Raw genomic sequence first — 21705 nt, 5'->3', positions numbered from 1 at the left:
GATCTTCTAGTCCAAGCCCCTCAATGCAGGAATATGCATCTGTCCCATATGGGGATTGAACCTGCAACCTTGGTGTTATCAGCACCACACTCTAACACTCTAAGCTATCCAGACCCACAAAGATCAATTCCACCCAGCTCATTTCCTCAGGTCTTGGTGACACAGGCCAGGTCAGCCTGCTCATCCTAGCTTAAATCATGGATGATAGTTTTCATGGATGACCTGGAATAACCGGTAAACAGCAGCTCTACTTTGCTACAGGGCACGTTAACAAGGCAGCCCTAAACCTGTTGGTTGGTAGAAGGGATAGTTCTTCATCTTGAGTAGAAGCCCTGTTCTGGACCGGCTGCAGTTTCTGTATCATTTTTCAAGGCAACTTCATGTACAACACATTGCAATAAAACTAAAAGGGAGGTTACTAGACTATGGTGAACTGTGACCAAGCTATTTCCATTTAGGTATGGTCAGCAGAAGCTGATAAAAAAGCAACAACTTTGAGCCACTGAGGCATTGAGAATCTAATGACAGTGTTGGTTCAATGAACACCCCCAAACTGTGACATGTTTTAATTTTAATGCATTTCTTGCTAAGTGTTCCCTTTCCTCTTGAATTTTCTAAAGCAATGACAACAATATTGTAATAGCTTTCTAGAAAGAGGAAGTATATTGTATTTTAACCTATGGGTCTCCTGCTGTGTTTAACATTCCCATCAAGTAGTAAACTCTATTTTGATCAGTCCACAACTGGGCGCTCCACTCATGGATCTTTCTAATCCTTGGGGCCAGGAAGAGAGGGAGAAAAAGAAACACTTTTCATTTTAATTTCAGGTATGAGCTAATGCAGAGAGGTATACTTGAACCTAAAGACATTGGATTTGTTCCAGATGCATACACCTGCAATCAACATTTGGAAAGGGAAAACAAATATCTCAAGAAGGAAATGGAGAGCTATAAAATAGCAGCCAAGTAGGTTTTTGTTATTGTTAATGGGTTTTCTGCTGTTCACCTGGGGAAAGATCCTGCCGAATTAACCACAATTTCTGTTAATTTCAAAGGGAAAGTTAAGTATGTGTTCAACAAGATTTGAATGTATTTATTTACAGAACTTACAGCTTTAATTGCAAAGAGCATTGAAGTTAAAGTGATTTAAGAGTGCTTATGTCTGACTAGACTGTGCCCAACATGAACATGTTATAATAAGCTGCCAAGTGAGCAGATTGATGGAATTCTAAGAACCTTGTTGGGGCTAGCAGACAGGAGAGAGCTGGGAAAGCCACCACATTGTACCAAGCCATTACACAAAACTGCAGACCCATCACAATTCATGGGTCTAAACTTGAAGGGATCAAGTGGGTTCATGGGGAGAAAGGCTAGTATTCAGGTTGGGGCAACCCAGTCAGATGGGCAGGGTGTGTGTGTGTGTATTTGTGGCTGGTAATCAGAAACACAATCAACCCATAAAGCTTTTGTTCAGCCTTCTTAAGGTGTCCAGGCTTTCCAGTTCAAATGGTTCTCAGCTAATTGTATAATTAAGTAAAATAAAATAAATGGACGGAAGATGGCTTGGTACCATGCCTTTAAAAAAGTTTTATTTGCTACACTTCCTTGCTCTATACAAAGACATATAGTATATCAACTTAAAAAAATATCCAGAACAGGAACCATGTAAAGATAAGCAGTAGTTTAATTGCACTGGGATTGTTATATATGAATAGGTCTAAATAATAACATTGTGGTGCTGAAGTTAATATAGGTGTAAACCACTGTGTTTAGAAAAGATGGCAATGCAGACTGACCAGAGATACATGCCATGTTACTTAAGCAGTTTATGTTTATATGTAACTAAATCCTTTCAATTTTCTGAGCCTAAAAGGTATTGCAGGGTACAAATAAAAAGCATAACTATTTACAAAAGAAATTATTGCATGCTGCAGCCATTTTAATGAATGCATGTATGTTTGCTAAATTTTACATTTAACAATTTTTGAAGGCCATATTGGATCTATGAGTTGGCTATACAGGAACAGGAACCTTTATAGCATTATTGATTTGCTTTTGAGAATGCATGCCATACAGAAAAAAATCACAAAACACTAAATAATTTACATGTTTCATGTGAGAGAGGGAGATCTACCGTGTTGGTGAGAGGCAGCAGTAAGCATTTGTCCTTAAAATGTTTGCTGCATCTGTCTTGTATGTTCCTTCAGAACAGAAAATGAAATGCATTAGCACTTAAAGGGGGGAAGTCCTAGGCAGTAGTAGTTTTGTGGGCTTGATATTCAAGGTGCTAATATTTCTTTGGAAACACGCTTCCTTGTAGACATTACTATGAGATATGTTGACCAGTTGTCCCTGTTTGTGATACCCAGGACCAGAAACACACTCAGCAAGGTTAACAAGTATAATGTCAATCAAAATATGATCTAGCAGCTTCAGGTCTAGAGTACTTGAAGTACGTAGCTTCAGTATGAGGGACAGTAACAGGAAATGGCTGCACTACAGTATATCAGATAAGAGTGTTAGCATGTATTCCAGTGCAAAGGGAAATAGGAAAGAGAAGGGGCACAAATGCGGAAGCTGATTTCACCATGATTTCTTTATATATAATTTTTTATTAGTTTTTTTAACATATCATTTTCAACAGTAATTAAACATACTTTTACATATTATTTAAATTTTTGACTTCCATCAATCCTGTCTGAAAATTTTCTAATCTAATCTCTCAGTATGCATTTCTTATCTTCCCTATTACATTTCAAACTCATAACTAATATCTCTTATCTTTTTCTACTTTGTAACACTTCGTATATTTCTCCTTACAAAACTTCTTGTAGTCCTACTAGCGTAATTTGTTGATTACAGTTGCTCTTCAAATAATTCATATACTTCTTCCAATCTTCTGTAAATCTCTGGTCCCGCAGGTTTTGAATCCTTCCTGTCATTTTGTCCAATTCTGCATAGTCCATTAATTTCGTCTGAGACCATGATTTCAGTGCGTGCTTAAGCAAGTTTACTCAGCAGTATTCCCTGCTGATTTGAATGCATGCTGTTAAAGGTAGTAAGTTAGCAGTGTTGTGCATGGGGAGGGTGTAATAAAAGAACCATCTAAATGAGCTGAAGTGCAAAATGTCAGAAAGAGAATGTCCAAAAGTAGTGTACACTTATAGACGCATAGAATTGTAGAGAGGGAAGGGACCCCGAGGGTTGTCTAGTACAACCCCCTGCAGTTGCAGGAATCTTGAATGCTATCCTTCATCCAGTTTGATACCATACTATATCCTGTTTAGCATTGCAAATGTGCTAGCAGTTTTATTCTTTTTCATGACAGCTTCAAATCCGAGAAAGTTCCAAATTGATCATGCAAATTTTTAAAAATACTCAAACCTAATAAATATTATTCTAAATACTTAGTTATTGCTCAGATTAATTGAGATACAATTTAGTTACTAACTGCCAATAAAAAACTACCACTAAAAGCACATCTAGGTGTTAGTGGCATAACAAATAAAAGCAGATCTAGGTGGTAACTGCCATTTTGGACCTACCATTTCTTCTTGCCTGAAGTTGAACAGTTCTTGACTTGAGAGACTCTTGGGGCTGTAAGGCAAAAAATAAAGTGGGATTTAGATTTTCCTGACCATTCTGGTGCTTGTCCTATCCTCTCTGTCAGAATCTCCTCACTAGTCAATGTCCCCCTGCATTTTTTGTCTTATATTCCTTCATCCAGAAAGCAGTCATTTTCTTTTTTTTCTTTCATGCAGCAAAGCTAAAGAAGCACTGCTAAAACTGCAGAAAGAGCGTGACTTCCATCGAATGCATCATAAACGAGTGGTGCAAGAAAAAAACAGGCTCATTAATGACATTAAAAGGTAAACGATTACAAACGGGGTCAGCTTCCCTCGTGTTTGATCCGGAAGCTGCAGTTAGTGCAGAATGCTGCAGCATAATTGCGGACAGGAGTGAGACCTGTGCTCAGATGTCTGTACTGCTTGTTGATCTGCTACTGGGCTCAGTTCAAGGTGTTATTATTAGTATTTAAAGCCCTTAACAACTTGGGACTAGTTTACCTATGAGATTGCCTTACCCCATATGTGCCTACTCAACCACTTTGATCAGCAGAATTGACACTTTTAAAAGTGCCACATGATACCAGTTCCACACCTGTAAAAACTTGATCATTTAGTGTGGCAGCACTGACACTTTGGAATTCCCTGCCTATTGATATCAGGCAGGTGCCTTCACTGTACTCTTTTCAGCACCTGCTGAAGACATTCATATTTAGACCGAAAAAAATCTCTTAGGAACTGAGTGGAACAACAGGGGCTATGTTCACCTGAACAAACAGCCTAAGGGGCAGGCCTCCCATTAAAAAAAAGGTCATCACTGATAAGCTCTAGAAGGTTTCAAACACTTTGCAGGCAAATTTGTTGATTGCACAGATTACATGCAGAGGATTAGTTAGATCTAAGCAACCTGCCTATATTAGAAATTGCCTTTCTATGTAGAAGTCAGAAAAAGAATATTGTGACTTTCTGAACTTGTTTAATGATGTGTGCTAAACAGTTTCTTGTGAATTACATAGCAAATAGACTCACCATCCATAATGAAAACTTGACTTTCTACTTAATTTGGTGGAACATTCTAAATTTAGGTTCTGTTGTAATTAATACTAGAGAAATACATTTTAGTTGATCTTTCTTAATTGTAATTTGCTTGGTTGTCAGTTCATATGTTTTGTTTGCACCAGGGATAGACATAACATTCATCTGCAAGAAAGAAACAAATTTTAATATGGACCAGCATATTTAATTCATTTAATGTACTTTGATAATTTGGAAAATGAAAACTCCCACCTCCATCAACATTGTTTGATGTATTACAGTATTTTAATATTTTTTTGGAAGCCGCCCAGAGTGGCTGGGGAGGCCCAGCCAGATGGGTGGGGTATAAATAATAAATTATTATTATTATTATTATTATTATTATTATTATTATTATTATTATTAACATTTGGAATAGTTTGTTTTTCATAAGGTTTTATTAACGCTTTTTCACTAAGATAAAAGAAACTAATCTAAATAAAAACAAAAACAGAAAGGAAAGAGAAAAGAAAATGCAGAGTCCTCTCTCAAAGGTAGCTCTTAACCCTTGTCACCCACAGAAAGTGATGGACCCTCCCAGCTCTCACCTGGGAGATTTCCTTTTTCCTCCCAATCTCTCACCCTGGGAGATCTTCACTTCTTTGCCTCTCACTCAGAGTCCTTCCACCAACCGTCCTTGAATCCCAATAATGGCCAGAGCAGAGGATAACAAAGAAGAAAAAACAAAAGGATAGAGAAGGAGATAAGAAATAAAATAAAAATGACTTCTGATTTTCTGTCTGTCAGTTACATAAAATAAATTATTCAAAACATTCACTCTAGGATGATATCCAACTATTCTACTTTGTGTTAAGCAATATTTTTCCAATCTTCAGACCTGAACATTTGGGTTAGTTTGAAAGAACTTGGATTTTATAATTCTTACAGGTAACCAAGAAACGTCTTTCTTCTGAGAATTAAATGCTACAGAATATTTCTTGCCTTGTGACCATTGTATAATTTTTTTCTTTATTTTTTCTGTAGACTGAAGACACATTATGCATCATATGAGCCACTGTTAAAGCAGTTGAATGAAAAATATGAGATTCTACTGCGAGAGAAGATGCTCACAAGCTTAGAAAGAGACAGAGTGGTTGGGCAGGTAAAAACCTGTAGTGTGTTTAACCTAGAGATTCAGAAAGCACTGATCTCTTTACTGTCTAATGTAGACTAATGTAGAGTCATGGTTAGAGTGTGGTACTAGGATGTGGGAGACAAGGAGTCAGATCTCCACTCAACCATGAAACTCACTGGGTGACCTTGGGCCAGTCACGTTCTCTCAGCTTAACCCCCCTGACAGGGTTGTGTTGAGGATGAAATAAGGAAGGGAAATAAAGAAAGATCATAAGTTTCCATTTCTATCCTCAAAACACAAGGTGGACCACATATAGGTAAAAAAGGTAAAGGACCCCTGGACGGTTAAGTCCAGTCAAGGGCAACTATGGGGTGCGGCACCCATCTCGCTTCAGGCTGAGGGAGCCGGCGTTTGTCTACAGACAGCTTTCTGGGTTATGTGGCTAGCATGACTAAACCACTTCTGGCACAATGGAACACCATGATGGAAGCCAGAGTGCACAGAAATGCTGTTTACCTTCCTGTCACAGCAGTACCTATTGATCTACTTGCATTGGTATGCTTTCGAACTGCTAGCTTGGCAGAAGCTGGGTCAAAACAATGGGAGCTCACCCCATTGCACAGATTCAAGTCACCAGCCTTCCAATCGGCAAGCCCAAGAGGCTCAGTGGTTTAGACCACAGCACCACCTGTGTCCCTACCACGTATAAAACCCAAAAATATGCAATGCACAAAGAACGTGGGGCATTAGCGATTTTGAGTTTTTCTTGGATGTCAAGTGCACAGAGCTCTTCTTAGTTTAAAATCAATGGGTCATATCACTGAATATAAAATGGAGAGATTACCATTTTACTACAGAATACAGATAATTCTGTATTCTGAAGAAAGCTGTGGCTTGCTGCTTGCAAGTGCCATCTGCTGGATCTGGTGATTGGCAAGCAGCCACTTCTTAAAGTGAAAGGAGCCTCCCTGTCCATCAAAATTCTCTTCAGAGGTGTAATTGGTAGCTTGTCATTTCTTTGCCAGGTTAATAAACCAATCTCTTCACACACACACACAAACACGCACACACACGCACACACACACTACGCCAGACCCCAGCAGCATACAAATTCACAAGGATTTTTTCTCTTATATATCTATACCTATGAATAAAATGAATTAAAATATGTCCTGCTGGCAGCTGCTGTTAAATCAACAGTTGCTGGCCAGAATTGCATGTCTCCGAGTTCTTTCTGCCTTCTAGCAGAATTGGATCTATGCGCTGGACTGTGTTAGGCTGTATGCCAATGAAAGAGCTCTAAGAGTGCTGCTGTGCTTGGCCTGTTTCCTTTCCAAAGCCTCTCAGCAAGCTGATATCTGGCTTTTCAGTTAAGACCCTGAAACATGTTTAAATGAGGTTATTTTTTATTTTCAGTTTTGGAAAATGCAAGGTTATGTGTAGGGCAGGTGGTGTCTCTGTCACTTCAACCTACTTATACAATGGGTAAAAGGATAATATAACCCACTGCATAATGGTTTCACTCTTTCACACTGGTGAATCCTGATATTATTGTCAGCCATGCAGAATCTCCCAAGTGTCACTGCTATGCCGCCTCCATTCATTTCAGTGAGGTTTATGCCTCAAACAAGCCTTGAGAAAATGAATAATGTGTTCTGCTGCTAAATTCATAACACTGTTCTGCATCTAATGTCAAGGGTCTCCCAATTTTGACACAATTAAATAGATGGATAACATTATTTCAAGAAAAGGAGCAGAATTCATCATTCCCTTTATTAGCCTCACTAAAACGATTGAGGCACTTGGTAGATTTTGCAAGAGTTAAAGCCTCAGGTGTCTTCAGTATAAATATGCAAAACAACTGTTGTTATATATTTCATAGACGTGTACGTGACCTCACTTCTAGGCACAGTGTGAAGAATGTATGTTTGATGCATATTATCCCCGTGTGGGACAGATCTGATACATTCATTTCCCTCCTTGTCAGGCACATCTCCTGTTCAGTTGTGGGACAGAGCATGGCAAAAGCAGAGGGCCAAGAAGGCAAAGGCAACCTATATGCAATAAGGGCAGAGCTCCTCGATGCTCAGACTGTTGAGCAAGACAGCCCTGGAAGCATTCACAGGATCACTCTGCCTTATTGATACAAATAAAACATATTTGATTCCCCCCCCCCAAATCCTTAGAACTGTAATTAGCCCCACACAGAGCTACAATTTCCAGCTTCCAAAACAGACTACAGTTCCTAGGATTCCTGGTTGGAGTATGCGCTTTAAATGTTTGGGTTGTTTTTGGGTAGCCTGGCCACAATTTTGCATCAACCAAAATGCTCCAGACTTCATAGAATCATAAAATCATGGAGTTGGAAGAGACCCCCCAAGGGTTGTCTGGTCCAACCCTTTGAAATGCAGGAACCTCAACTAAAGAATCCAAGACAGATGGCCACCCAACCTCTGCTTAAAAACCTCCAAGGAAGGAGAGTCCGCAAGCTCCCAAGGGAGTGCGTTCCACTATCGATCAGCTCTTAATGTCAGAAAGTTCTTCCTGATGTCTAGTTGGAATCTCCTTTCTTGTAACTTGAAGCCATTTATTCAAGTCCTACCCTCCAGAGCAGGAGAAAACAAGTTTGCTGCATCTTCCATGTGACAACCCTTAAGATATTTGAACTTAATTATGTTCCAGGGCACCATGAAGGGTAGATGGTGGAGAGTATTTTGAAAAACACTGCAAAGTGACATTTTTGTGAGAAAATGAGAAGTCTTAATATTTTTGAAGAATAAATGGCTTTTGATAAATTTTGGCTCAGCTGTAGTTGTTACAACTGGCTTCCTTGCATTTCCCATCTTTGGCCAGAGTGTGGTGGTAATTTGCAGGCTAAATTCCTGCTGGATAATTTAGGCCACCTGTAAGCTTGAGTGCTGGTTCCCCTTTGCCTGAGAGTTACTGATGAACTATGTGAAGTGATCTTGAGAAGGTGGAAAGATTGTTTACTTCACTTTAATTACCCTGACTGAGTGCAAGGAAAGCATTGTTTAAAAGTATGTTGAAGGATAACTAATATATTGATTTCTATAGACACTCAGATTCTTACCACATTGAGATATTTTAGACTGATTATTTTGCATGCATTCACACATATGTCTGATTTTCTTAATGGGAGAAATGAAAGTTCTCAATGTCTTTTTTCCTTCATTGTTCAGATTACAGGTTTACAAGCCACTTTACGAAGCTTAGAGTCTGGAAGCTACATTCAAATTCCTGTCACTAAAGGTAAACGTTTTCCTATATATTGAAATCCCGAACTTGAACAGAAAAAAATGCTTTCCAAAGATTGTGCAAATGGTTAGGCATTCAAAATTCTCTTGCATGTTAAACCCTAAAATGATTTAATGAATGTTAAGCTTTGAGACACAGCGATTCACATGGACGAGGCAAATGGGTGTGAGCTCTGAAGGGCTATGGTGGGAAAACATTGTTAAATCTGCAAAATGAATGAAATGCTTTCTGAGCTACTGTGGGAGTTGAGATGTCACTGAGTGGGTTTTTAATACCGTGTCAGTTCTCTTTCCTGATTGCCTGGGAGCAGAGGCTGCCCTGGGGATGAGGTCATATCATTAAATAAATACTGCAGACTCTGTCTAGTCCACCATAGAAACAGTCCTCCATGCTAAGAGAGATTCCTGCAGGAATCAACAGAGTTTCGTATCCGCTTTCCTTCCTGCAGGGTGTGTGCATGGTCAGTACACTGCCTGTTACAGGCCAGACATTGATATGGGAACCATTTACAGGCATCTCATTCCCTTAATGGCTTGGTGTGTTGAGTGGATGTGCTGAGGAATGGGGGAGTGTTGGCTCCATGAGGATTCCTCTGTATACAGGCTGAATTGACTCTGAGCTTTTCTGTTTTAAAAAACATTTTGTTACCAAGTTTTGAAGTACAAGATGCTAATGTTAAGCAAATTTGAATATGTACAAACTGAAATATGGAGGCTTTTTGAGGGATTTGCATTTTTATACTAGGGAGCAGCATTTATATGTTATTTGTATTAGCAAATTCACTAAAAGGTTAAGGGTGTTCATGTTTGGATGGAGACTTGAAAATCAAAACAGGAAACTCAAATGCTGTTTGCAATATCACTTTACTACTATTCTTTAACTGGAAAATAGGTTGGCAATAAGTCATAGCATATGTCAAGTTTTATAGATCTTGATCATGGACATTTCTTTTCCTTTGAGTAGCTTTATGAAATATATTTGCAGGTTTGGCAATGGAACATTGATATTTTTATTTTATGAGCCCTTCAGCCTATCTGCTGCATTACTATCATTTTACTCACCTTCCAGAAGTCTAATAGAAATGACTTACTATAAAAATAAATAGCAACTGCAGTGAAATGTGATTAGGCTGCAGCCTTAAGCATATTCACAAGGAAGTCTCATTGAACTTAGTGTGACTTCCTTCCAGGGTAAACTGTTTAGCATCCACCCATAATATTTTATGATAGTTGCATGGCTAAACCCTTTTGCGTATAATTTTTTGTAGTGGTTGTGTGTGTGTGTAACAAAACATTGATTTAGATTCTGGTTGATTCAATCAGTAGGTACGCAGTTTATTTTAGAGGCAGAGGTCTCACTGGGGTGTACCATTTCAGACTGTAGGTTGGAGTTTACATGCTTGAACTCCATACACACCACATCACCTCGACACAGAAAATCTGTCGCTCCAATAAGGAGAAGTATGGTAGCCAAGTGTTCTCCTTGATGTGTTAGAATGCTGTTTAGTGTGCCCCTCCCCAGAAACGCTGCTGGATTTCATATTTTGATAGCAGGTCCATTGTAGGTAGAAGGTGTGGTCCCAGGAATACCTCAGTGAAGTTGTTCACTCAGAGTGCAGCAGCTGTAAAAGAGGTGTGTTAAGGATCATTAGGAAAGGGACTGAAAGCAAAACTACCAAAACTATTATGGTGTTATAAAAATCTAAATTGCAGTTGTATTTGGAATATTGTATACAGTTCTGGTTGCTGCACCTTAAAAAGCACGTTGAAGTTAAGCTGGAAAAGATCAGAAAATAGCAACCAAAAGGTTCAAGGGGCTGAAAAACTCCTATGAGGAAAGGTTGCATCATGGAGGTCCTTTGGAAAAAGTGGCTAGAGAGTTTTCCTCCTCCTCCTCCTCCTCCTCCTCCTCCTCCTCCTCCTCCTCCTCCTCACATAATACTATAACCCAGGGCCACACAGTGAAACCAAATGTTGGAAGATCAGGACAGATAAAAGGGAAGCACTATTCATACTGTGAATAAACACTGGAATTTGGCCACAAGTCCTGATGGACTTGTGCATAACTCTGATGTTGAAAGTAACATGCCTCTGAGTACCAGTTGCTGGGGAACAGAAGTGGGGAGAGTGCTGTTGTGCTCATGTCTTACTTGTAGGTCTCCCACAGGCACCTGGTTGACCATTGTGAGTAGAGGATGCAAGATGGAACTTTGGTCTGGTCCATCCAGAATCTCCTTATATGTTGGTACAGTCTGAAGTGATTGAACAAGATGTAGCCATTTTTTTATTTAAGGCTGTGATCCTAGTGAAATTTTTAGCAATGTTGGTCACTGATAATATGTAGCTTTCATTGAAAAAAGACTTTAATTGTGTACAAAAAATAGCTGAGGATAATTAGTGTTAATATTGGGGCTGTATGTTTCACGCTTTTGCTCAGTTTGGGACCTAAATGGAACAAAGTTAACAGAACAGATACACAATTTACTGAAGTGATTTTCAGGAACATCACTGAAAAGATGCAGAGCGAACAGTGCAAAACCTGTAAATCATGGGAAAATATTTTTCTTAAATTTCAGTAAAAATGTTCCTAATTGTCTGTAGTGGCTGAGGCAGTGTTTTTTCCTGTATATTATACACCAGATTTTCTTCATTTTGCCTGCTGACTCTAGTGAGTGACTTGTTATATCTCTCTTGAGGTAACATTCCTGGGGTAAAACAATAGCATTCCACTTTTATATACCAGCACAGTTCCTAGGGTTATAGGCTATGAACAAATGCTACCTTGCTAAAGCACTCCAGATAGTAAGCCAACCCTATTTTTAGAGAGAGGAATTAAGGTTATTTTGTCATATTCCTGTTCTCCACCAGGAAACATTTCAGATGATACCCATTTACAGTAATCAAGACAGCCCAGACTCACAACAGCAGAATGACTCTGTACTGCTATTCAGTGTGGCTCTTCGAAAAGCTCTATTCATTTTTGAAAACAAGTTTTTGGGAGATGAAAACTGTTATTTATAATTAATCTCTTAAGTACCTCTAGTAGGTGGGATGGGGTGGAAGTGGAACAGTGAAATGAGTGAATGAGCAAGGATTATATGGCAAGGAGTACCAGCAGTGGTGGTTATGCAGCAGTCATGGCTGGACGCTCTCCTCGCTCCACCATCCTACTTATGCCATGGTGCCACACTGTTTTTGTAGCCCACAGAAAATAAGCACAGAAGGAGCCTTCTATCAGCAGGCTGTAGTTACAACAAGATCAAGTAGGGAAAAAAGAAGCTTTTTTCTTTTTGGATGCCCTACTCTTGTCCCCCAGCCATCACATAGCAGTGGTCTAGATACCCATCAACTGGACCAACTGCTACCAAGCCTTTTCACGTCCCTGTTTATACCTGTATGCAAACTTACATACTGCATACATATGCTTACATACATATTTATGGAGATGCGGATGTGTGGGTTTTTTTTACAATGAATCTGGAAAATATTACATGTCACTGGATTCTTGCGCTTTGCCAGTATACACTTAGTTACGTTGGGGCACCAGCAACTGAATTCCAGTATTAATCTTAGTAAGAAAACATTCATTTATTTATCTGTTTTCCCTAAGATAGTGGGCAGTGAGTAAAATGGTTCTGCTGCTTGAAGGGGCAAATGCAATGTTACAGAATGGGAAGTTGATTAATAATGCAAGTTTATACACAGGCTTCCCCAAACCCAAATTGCCTAGACATTGGTTGTACTCATTTCTAGATGGGGTTGCACTCTTCCCTCAGAAGAGCTGGTGCATAGTCTGGGGGTGCTCCCTGACTCACATTTCTTGCTGGAGGCTTCAGTGACTTCAGTATAGTTTTGCCAGCTTCTCTCCCTTTGACAGCTATGATTATTTTGGGACAGGGATAGCCGTGACATGGTGACTCATGCATTGATAACCTGAAAACTGGACAATTGTAATATGCTGTATATGGGAGTGTTCTTAAGGCTGGTCTGGAACCTGCAACTAGGACAGAATGCAGCAGCTAAGTTGCTGAGTAAGGCACCATACCAAGCACAAGTTATGTCACTTTTAAAAGAGGAGCAGCACCGGTTTCTTATATGTGACCAACCTAGTTTAAGATTTTTGTTCTGACTTATAAAGTCCTAAACAACATTGGACTAGGCTGCCTGAGGGAAAAACTTATTCCAGTTCAGGTCATTAAGATTGTCTGCTAACCCTGTCCTGTCACCTGGTTGTGCCACAACAAAATTTTATGTAAACTAGAGATGAGGAATCTATGTGTGTCTAACCCTCACTATACCCTCACTGTAAACCTTCCCCTGCATTAAAGCTTATTAGCCAAGTTCCTTCCAAAAGGAATTGCAGTCTTAAAACGTTTTAGTCATCATGCAATACAGAATGACCTGGTTGGTATGCAATGCAAAATGACTGAATGACTGAATAGGAAGAGGCACCTGTTTTAATTCTGCTGCATATACAGTACATACCTTCCATCCCACCTGAAAGGCACTCAAAACAGGAGGTCTGCAAATGCTTCTGAGATATTATACTGGGTAACTGTAATGATTTTGTAGAACTTGGAAACGTGTTTGATCAGAAGATGCTATTTAAACCTCTGGGCTTTCCTAATTCTGTAGCAGTTTGCAAGTATGTATATTTCACAAACGAACACAATCCCACGAGGAATGTAACTGCCAGTGAGAGAAGAGCTTCCAGACAAATAAAACATTTCTGCAATGTGTGATGCTTAGGGAAATACTCTGAGACATGATACTTGTAACAGTTGTTGAAAAGTTTTTAAAGTATTTATAAGGCTAGCATCTTGTGTAAGAAACAGTTCTTTTCACATGCGTCCCTTCAAATAAATTAGTTAAGGTGGCCATACGCTTCAATTACTTTTATTTTAAGGGTTTTAGCTCAAAGAGAAGTTATTCTGGGGCAGGTCCCATGAATGGGAACTGTGCAGAGAACATAGCTGTTTATTTCAGTGGGGCTTAATTCCTAGTCGATTGCAGGCCCAGGCAGAGGGGGGGCCATATGGGCCACTTGGCCCGGGCCTCCGATTCCAAAGGGGGCCTCGGTCAGCATATTCACAATCTCAGGGGATGCACTGGGGCGAACGCGGAGGCGCAAAGGGGGCCACGTGATCTACCTGGCCTGGGCCTCTGCCTGGCTCTGCAAGGTCGATTGTGCCCTTTGGATGCAGGCTTCATAGTAAAAATGAGAGAATAATTTCACATGCAGAAAGGATTTTTCAATTTATTTGTTTTAGATGCACATTTTATTTTAGTGTTGGATTTTGTGTACTTTTCAAGAATGACAATTCAAATGACTTCAGTTTACCCATATGGCCATCACAGTCAATTTTACAGAACACTGAAGCATGCAATGCAAAAAGGTATATATTATCTGGAAAACATGCATAGGCTGGTTGGTCTAAATCTTTAAACAGACTTGATTTAACAAACAGTTTTCCCCACTGGTGCTTGCAGTTTTTATAGAATATATATATATATATTCATTGATACTTATCAAAAGATATACAAAAGTTCATATACAATACAAAGTATCTTTTTATAATACACCAGAATAAAAAATATTTTTGAAATCTAATATAAAAAGGAACAGGAGCAAAAAGAAAGAAGAAAAGTAATTTTCCTGATTAACAGAAACATTAAAAATCTTAGCCAGCAAAGATTCAAGTAGGTTGTCCTACAGATATATTTTAAAAGTCATAAAAATAAATAATATTTAAAATAATCAAAAAATTAATGGTACAGCTGGATTTACAGCAACTTCCATCAGCTTCATGTGCAGGGCTTTTTCCAGCCAGAACTCACTTGAACTCAGTTCTGGCACCTCTCAAGTGGGCACTATTGCCATCAATATGGAACAAGGGAGGCGTTCATGGTGAGTTTCGGCACCTCTTTTTCTAGAATAATAGTACTGCTCATGTGTAATCATTATTCCAGCATTTGTAACCTTCAAACTTAACAGTTCTGTTGAATTTTGCACAAGGAAATTGACAGGAATTATGATGCTGACCTTAAGCATTAAAGGTAAAGGTAAAGGGACCCCTGACCGTTAGGTCCGGTCGCGGATGACTCTGGGGTTGCAGGACTCATCTCGCTTTATTGGCCGAGGGAGCTGGCGTACAGCTTCTGGGTCATGTGGCCAGCATGACTAAGCCGCTTTTGGCAAACCAGAGCAATGCACGGAAACACCGTTTACCTTCCCGCCGGAGCGGTACCTATTTATCTACTTGCACTTGGACGTGCTTTCAAACTGCTAGGTGGACAGGAGCAGGGACTGAGCAACAGGAGCTCACCCCGTCGCGGGGATTCGAACTGCCGACCTTCTGATCGGCAAGTCCTAGGCTCTGTGGTTTAACCCACAGCGCCACCAGCATCCCGTAAGCATTAAGATGGTGTTAAAATGGCAAAAGCAGTTCAGTGGCAGAGACTGACCACCAGAAAAGGCATCTTGGGGACTGTTGATGGAAAGCTCACTTAATATGTTGACCCAGCTGTTCAAAAGATGAATTCCATGTTAGGGAGCATTAGGAAAGGGAAATTTGTGGTGCAGCTGCACTTGGAATAGTGTGTACAGTTCTGGTACCTACATCTCAAAAAGGATATTGCAAAGCTGGGAAAGAGCAAAGTGATAAGGTGGCTGGTACAACTCACCTGTGAAGGAACATTACTGTTGTGTATTGAGTCAAAGGATTTTATATCTGTATTATTATTGTCTGTATTTGCATTAGGTTAAAGTAACTGCCTTTTGGTTCCAGAGGGTACAGCTACTATTGGTTCATTTAAGCTGCTGTATTTGGATCCTCTGTCTTATTGGTTTCCTCCAAAAGGCAGGACTGTGATTGCCTGATATTGTTCCCTCCAAAATGTATCCTTTCTAGCTAGTTCCCTGTCCCTATAAATGTAGCTCTCCCCTCCTCAGTTCTCAGTCTTGTTTGCTTTAATAAAGAAGTGTTACTACAGAACTGTCTCCAGCATATTATGTCAAGAGAGCTGAAATCACAAACCCCACGTCACAACAATTACATTGTTTGGGGCTTTTTATATTAGAAAAAAATCAAGCATAAAACCTGCATTTGAATGCTATTTCAAATGGGTTTGTAATATTATGTTACGTTGTATTATCTATGTAGTACCACTTCAAGTAATAAATAAATAAAAGTTCTTTTTTTGTATTCAAGAAAATTTAATAAAAATTTAAAAATAAAATCCATAAATAAAAGTATGCATGGTATGAAGATTTTGAAGTGTTTTGTATTGTAGCATTTGTCTTAGTAATGTATTTGTACTGTTGTGAACTGCCCATGGAATCAGTGATGAAGGGCAACACAGAAGGATCTGGTCCATATTAGTTCCCTTTGCTATTGTAAATGTGAATGTTACATCATCATTCATGTTAAAGGCAGTAGCCCCAATGCAGGTAGTCCATTTGGTGCTCTTTTTAGTCAGAGCTTTTTCTGTCATTCTCAAATTGCTATCCAGCATAGCCTTCTCAACCAGCTTTTTAACTGGAGAGAATATAATGAGACACTTGTGACTTGTGGGTGTGCAGTTGTACATGCAGATATACTTTCATACTTTGCATTTTTAGAGCTCTGCTAAATAAAAAACCCCTCAAGATTCTAATTTTGTGACTGCAGTCCTCTTCTCCCAAACACTGTTGATTTTCAAACAATATGGATTCTTCTGCTCTGTGGTTCTTCAGGCTCTGCATAATGGTGCCCACATTGACACTAGTAGTGCCATCTTCTGGGTGTGTACAGATCAGTTGCCAGGAATGTTCAAAAGAGTTTATTTAGTCTGGATGAGGGCCAATGTCCTATCTGTTCCGTTTGATATTCCAGTTTAGATTGCCAATCCTTGTTGGATTGGATTGAAATCACAAGCAAGTTGGGCAAATTAATCAGGGATTAATTTGTTTTATAGTAGAACAAATTTATGCATGCTTAATTTCTACCAAAAAATGATTTTTTTTAAAAAATGTAAAAACCAAACTGCTTTTATTTCATAGCCGGCCGTAAGTGTGAAAGAGAAGATGGATTACAGGGACCTTCCCAGAAAGCTCTCAGAGAAGCCAAGGAACACAAAGTATTTACTGGTGTTAATCCGTATGACTCAGCCAAAGATCCAACAAAACAGATGGGCAAGAGATATCCAAAGGTATGCCAATTCTCATTTTGCCTATTTTTGTAGAATTTGGCCTCATGTTCAGTGTTTTAATATTGTTACAAAAAGTATTGGGTTCATGTGATAGCAAACACCACCATGATTAACCATATCGCTGTTTGCTGAAAGATTCTGTAGCTTCCTACAGCTTCTCCCTCTTTGTATTCCAGAAGCCAACTGGTGACTCCTGTGTAGCACCAGTGCTGTTGGTGTAAACTGGTTCTGGATTCTGAGGCTTACAGCTGAGAAACACTGGCTCTTCTAATTTTTTTTTTATGTGGACAGAGGATGGTTCAGAAGTGTTAAAGGGGGCAGCTATACAGTGGAACCTTGAATGCTTCAGAAATTGAACATTTTGGCTTTCTAACACCAACAACCCGGAAGTGAATGCTTCCGTTTTCGAACGCGCCTCAGAAGTCAAACAGCTTTTGAGGCACGTTTCTCCATTTTTTAAATGGATTTTGCTAACCGGCAATTGTGCCTCGGTTGTTGAACGTTTCAGAAGTCGAACGGTCTTTCGGAACAGATTACGTTCAACAACCAAGGTTCCATTGTATGAGAAAGTTGGTAGGGGGTACCCAGAGGATAATGGAGTAAAGGTACAGGCAAGTCCTCAGATGTGCGGGGGTTGCTTTCTGGGTCATCGTGCACATCGGCAGAGAGGGCAGAGCCCCCTCCACCCCATGTAGCTCCCTCCCCATTCAGCCCCCTTCCAGGGCCGAAAACAGTGGTGTTGGCAGTTGTGCACAAATTGAACGTGCACAAAATGGCTGCTGCCTGTATTATATTTGGGTAGGGAGAACTTGAAAAATATATTTCTATTTATGAAATAGTCACAATCCAGTCCAACATAAAGTACATTCTATTGATTTCAAGTCCTGTTCACCCAGTACGTAACACTGTCTCATCCACATTCTAACCAGCTGAGCTGTCCAGGCCAAGGCACACCTTTGATGTTTCTCCTGCCAGGAAGATGTTCAAGTTCCCATTCTATGTTTTTCTGAAGCATTATCTGTTTCCTTTCTGTTACAACAAAAGTTGTGTGTATGGAATAAGCGGTGTTCTGTTAGTACAACTCCAACCCAGGAATTTCCTTTTCTGTGCTTAACGTTGTCCTTTTTGGCTTTTTCCTCCGGCTTACATTCATGGTTATATTAGTTGTGTTAGGAAGAGGTGTTTTTGCTTGTTGCATCAGGTGGATACTTTCTCAACCCCCTTCATATTTTGAAAGGCCTGCATGAGGGGGTTGCACTGCATAGCCCTGTCATGTGTGCGAGCCACACCCCTTTCTGCCACATATGAAGAGTTGTACGATCTTGACTGGTTTGCGGTGTGTGTGTGTGTGTGTGTGTGTGTGTGTTAGTGGAACCTTTAGCCCTGCTAGGGTCTTCTTCACTGTCTGAGGTTTTTGGGGAACAGAAGTCAGACTTGAGGGAAATAGATCTTCTTCAGATCAGTTTTACCTTAGCGCTTTGTATTCTAAGTGGCATAGGCCTCAAAATCAGGAGAGCTCTCACATTAAGCATCTGTCTTGGTTGCCAGACGAGCCATGCCCATTTGAGCTCAGAATTCTTTAATCCTATATGTTTGTCTTTTGATGTCCGTTTATTCAATTTGCACTGTAATGTCATCTCAGGATATTTCTGACTTTAAGATCTATGATGTAATCTTTAGAAAAGATGCCAGGCTGAACTTTGAATATATGAAGAATGATGTCCTCCTTTTGGTATTTTAAAATTAAATTGAACCATAAGAGGGTTGTTTATCTGAGGGAATTAACTTTCCTATGAGACACATGTTTACTTAGCTCAGATTGCAGACTATGCTTGCAGAATATCTGACCAGTACATTAAATAGGTCAACAAATTACTGTCTTTGTGTGAGTGGATCTAGCCAGATCAAAGACACTGCACTATGTTATTTCTTGTCCTTGTTACCCAGAGTTTGGGAAAGGTTAGAGAACAAAAGAGGGAAATTATTAATAGCTACTTGGACTACAATCATACGTTCAGTTGCTTGAGAATAAGCCCCGCTGAACTATGTACAAATAGCAATATATGTTTGTTAAGCATTTAAATAGAACTAGCTATCAATTTTAAGGTGTAATTCCATATACCCAGACACACCCCTGCCCATAGGTGCCATCTAGGGTGTCCTGGGGGGGCAAGGGCCCCCTCCCCCAAAATCTGCAGTGGCTGTGCATGCACACTGCACAACATGCTCACATTAATTCCGCAGCACATTGCGCAACATGCTGACATTACACACGTTGCACAGCGCTGGCCCCCTCAATCTCCAACTCCAGCACTTTCAACTGTCTGAATATCTCCTGCTCTTTGAAACAAGTCCACCCTTTCTTGCTTTGGCATCTTCGGAACACCTCCTAGTTCAGCCGTTCCCAACCTAGTGCTCTCCAGATGTTTAGGGTATGACCATTGGCCATACTTCCTGGGGCTGGTGGGAGTTGAAGTCGAAAACATCTGTTGAATATCAGGTTGGGGGAAACTGCCCTAGGCCCAGTACCCTGTGACTAAGCCAAAGTATGTGTGACTGAAATAATTACTTCTGCCTCTATTTCCATTTTCTTCCTCTATTGTTTCCAGCGTCTGTTTTTAGTTTTTCAAGTCCCTTGGGAAAAGAACTTATCATACCATTTTGGGGGGTGAAGTGCCTTTTGCATTGCGTAGCTGATGCTAAATAAATAAATAATCTGAAGGGCCATTAACTAGAACTAAGGCCCACTAAAATTGTGGCTTGCTGCTAGACAGTTAATAGTTAGCTAGTAAATTAGCCACAATTTTTGGACCTCTATGTGATATTGTAGTTAACAATGATAATTGTTAATATTTATTTCCATTTTAATGCCTCTTTTTATAAGTTATTCATGAATGGTTTTCCACCACTGAAGTGTGATTCAAATACCAAGTAGGACCGCTAACTAAAAAGGGCTCAGGTGCTCATTTATGGCAGTATTTATTTTAGAAATTAATAATTCTATCCTGAATTATGGATTTTCCTCCTAAATCTTTTTCACAATATTTAAACAAAGCTCTGCATATGTAAATATATCCAAAAGAAATAAAATCAGCATTAGCATTTAGTTTTTCCTGATGCTGAATCACACTAATATGCCACAAGTAAATTGGACTTACGTAATATTACTTTTTCTGATACCCAGTGTTATTTACATTGTATTTTTTAAACACTGTTTGACTCCTGGGAGTATAAAATTAAATCTTAATTGTTTTCATATTGTGCTGAAACTATATGTGCAAGAAGATGCCAAGTCTACATGCCAACTGGTTTATGAATTAATAATTGGCAGGATTAGTTTGCTTCATAGTCAACCCTTGGAATGCATATTTGGTCTTAAAAATAATTTGTCACTTTCCTCAGTTGGTTTTCCTTCTGACAAGATTGTAGATACTTATTTCTTGTCCATTGATTCACAACAGGTTCTAGTTCTCCAGTGTGCTGTGTTCTGACCGCAGTTTAACAACATACCGTACTTGTTTCTCTACAGGTCTAAGAGGTGACCTCACAGATTTTAGGGGGATTAGCTATGGATGTGGTTCATTTGTTAACTAGCAGCTTTCATTACTAAATCCTTATCCTTCTACTGCAAAAGCCAGTGTGTAAGGGTATTGCAGTTTGGTCCATAACAACGCAAGTGCTTAATTTTATTTTAGCAGAACATGCTGCTTTTGCTGGCTCATAGTGCAATCCTATACATATCTACTAAGAAGTAAACGCAGTTGAGTTCCCATGTATATTTGTGTAGGATTGCTGCCTTGAAATGATATCTGCTTCTACCACTTCATTCAGTTTTGAAATGTTACTAATTCTTGTATACATTGCCAAATGCTCCTTCGTGTTTATTTAGAATAGAATTTCAAAAAGAATACTATATTCAACATCAAGCACTAAGAGAATTTAAATGTATTCCTGAAATAATTAGTGAGTGTTTTAAAGAAAGAAAAAATAATAATGCCCGACCTGAAGAATTTGGAGCAAATGATTCAGCAGAGGAAACACAGCCCAGAATAACTAAGGAGATAGTACAAGAATACTTGGCTAGTCTAGATGTATTCAAGTCTCCAGGGCCAGATGAACTGCATCCAAGAGTATTAAAAGAACTGGCAGATGTGATCTCAGAACCACTGGCAGTCATCTTTGAGAATTCCTGGAGAACAGGCGAAGTCCCGACAGACTGGAGGAGGGCAAATGTTGTCCCTATTTTCAAAAAGGGGAAAAGAGAGGACCCAAATAATTACTGCCCAGTCAGTCTGACATCAATACCAGGGAAGATTCTGGAGCAGATCATTAAGCAAACAGTCTGTGAGCACCTAGAAAGGAATGCTGTGATCACCAATAGTCAGCATGGATTTCTGAAAAATAAGTCATGTCAGACTAACCTGATCTCGTTTTTTGACAGAATTACAAGCCTGGTAGATGAAGGGAACGCAGTGGATGTAGCCTACCTTGATTTCAGCAAGGCATTTGACAAGGTGCCCCATGAT

At 39.5% G+C, this 21705-nt stretch overlaps 1 protein-coding gene across 2 annotated transcripts in view; it reads left to right on the top strand.

The window, feature by feature from the left end:
- SPAG16 (sperm associated antigen 16) overlaps positions 1 to 21705 on the top strand; it is a 395434-nt gene that overhangs the window by 19421 nt on the left and 354308 nt on the right. For both annotated transcript variants that reach the window (XM_053364500.1, XM_053364511.1), the window contains exons 5-9: positions 828 to 965; positions 3761 to 3868; positions 5624 to 5741; positions 8915 to 8984; positions 17031 to 17179. In XM_053364500.1, coding sequence (XP_053220475.1) covers positions 828 to 965; positions 3761 to 3868; positions 5624 to 5741; positions 8915 to 8984; positions 17031 to 17179 — 583 coding nt within the window. The remainder of the gene's footprint in view (positions 1 to 827; positions 966 to 3760; positions 3869 to 5623; positions 5742 to 8914; positions 8985 to 17030; positions 17180 to 21705) is intronic.

The sequence above is a fragment of the Podarcis raffonei genome, chromosome 1, assembly GCF_027172205.1.
Source record: "Podarcis raffonei isolate rPodRaf1 chromosome 1, rPodRaf1.pri, whole genome shotgun sequence".
Classification (NCBI taxonomy): Eukaryota; Metazoa; Chordata; class Lepidosauria; order Squamata; family Lacertidae; genus Podarcis; species Podarcis raffonei.
This window is presented reverse-complemented; position numbering and strand designations above follow the sequence as displayed.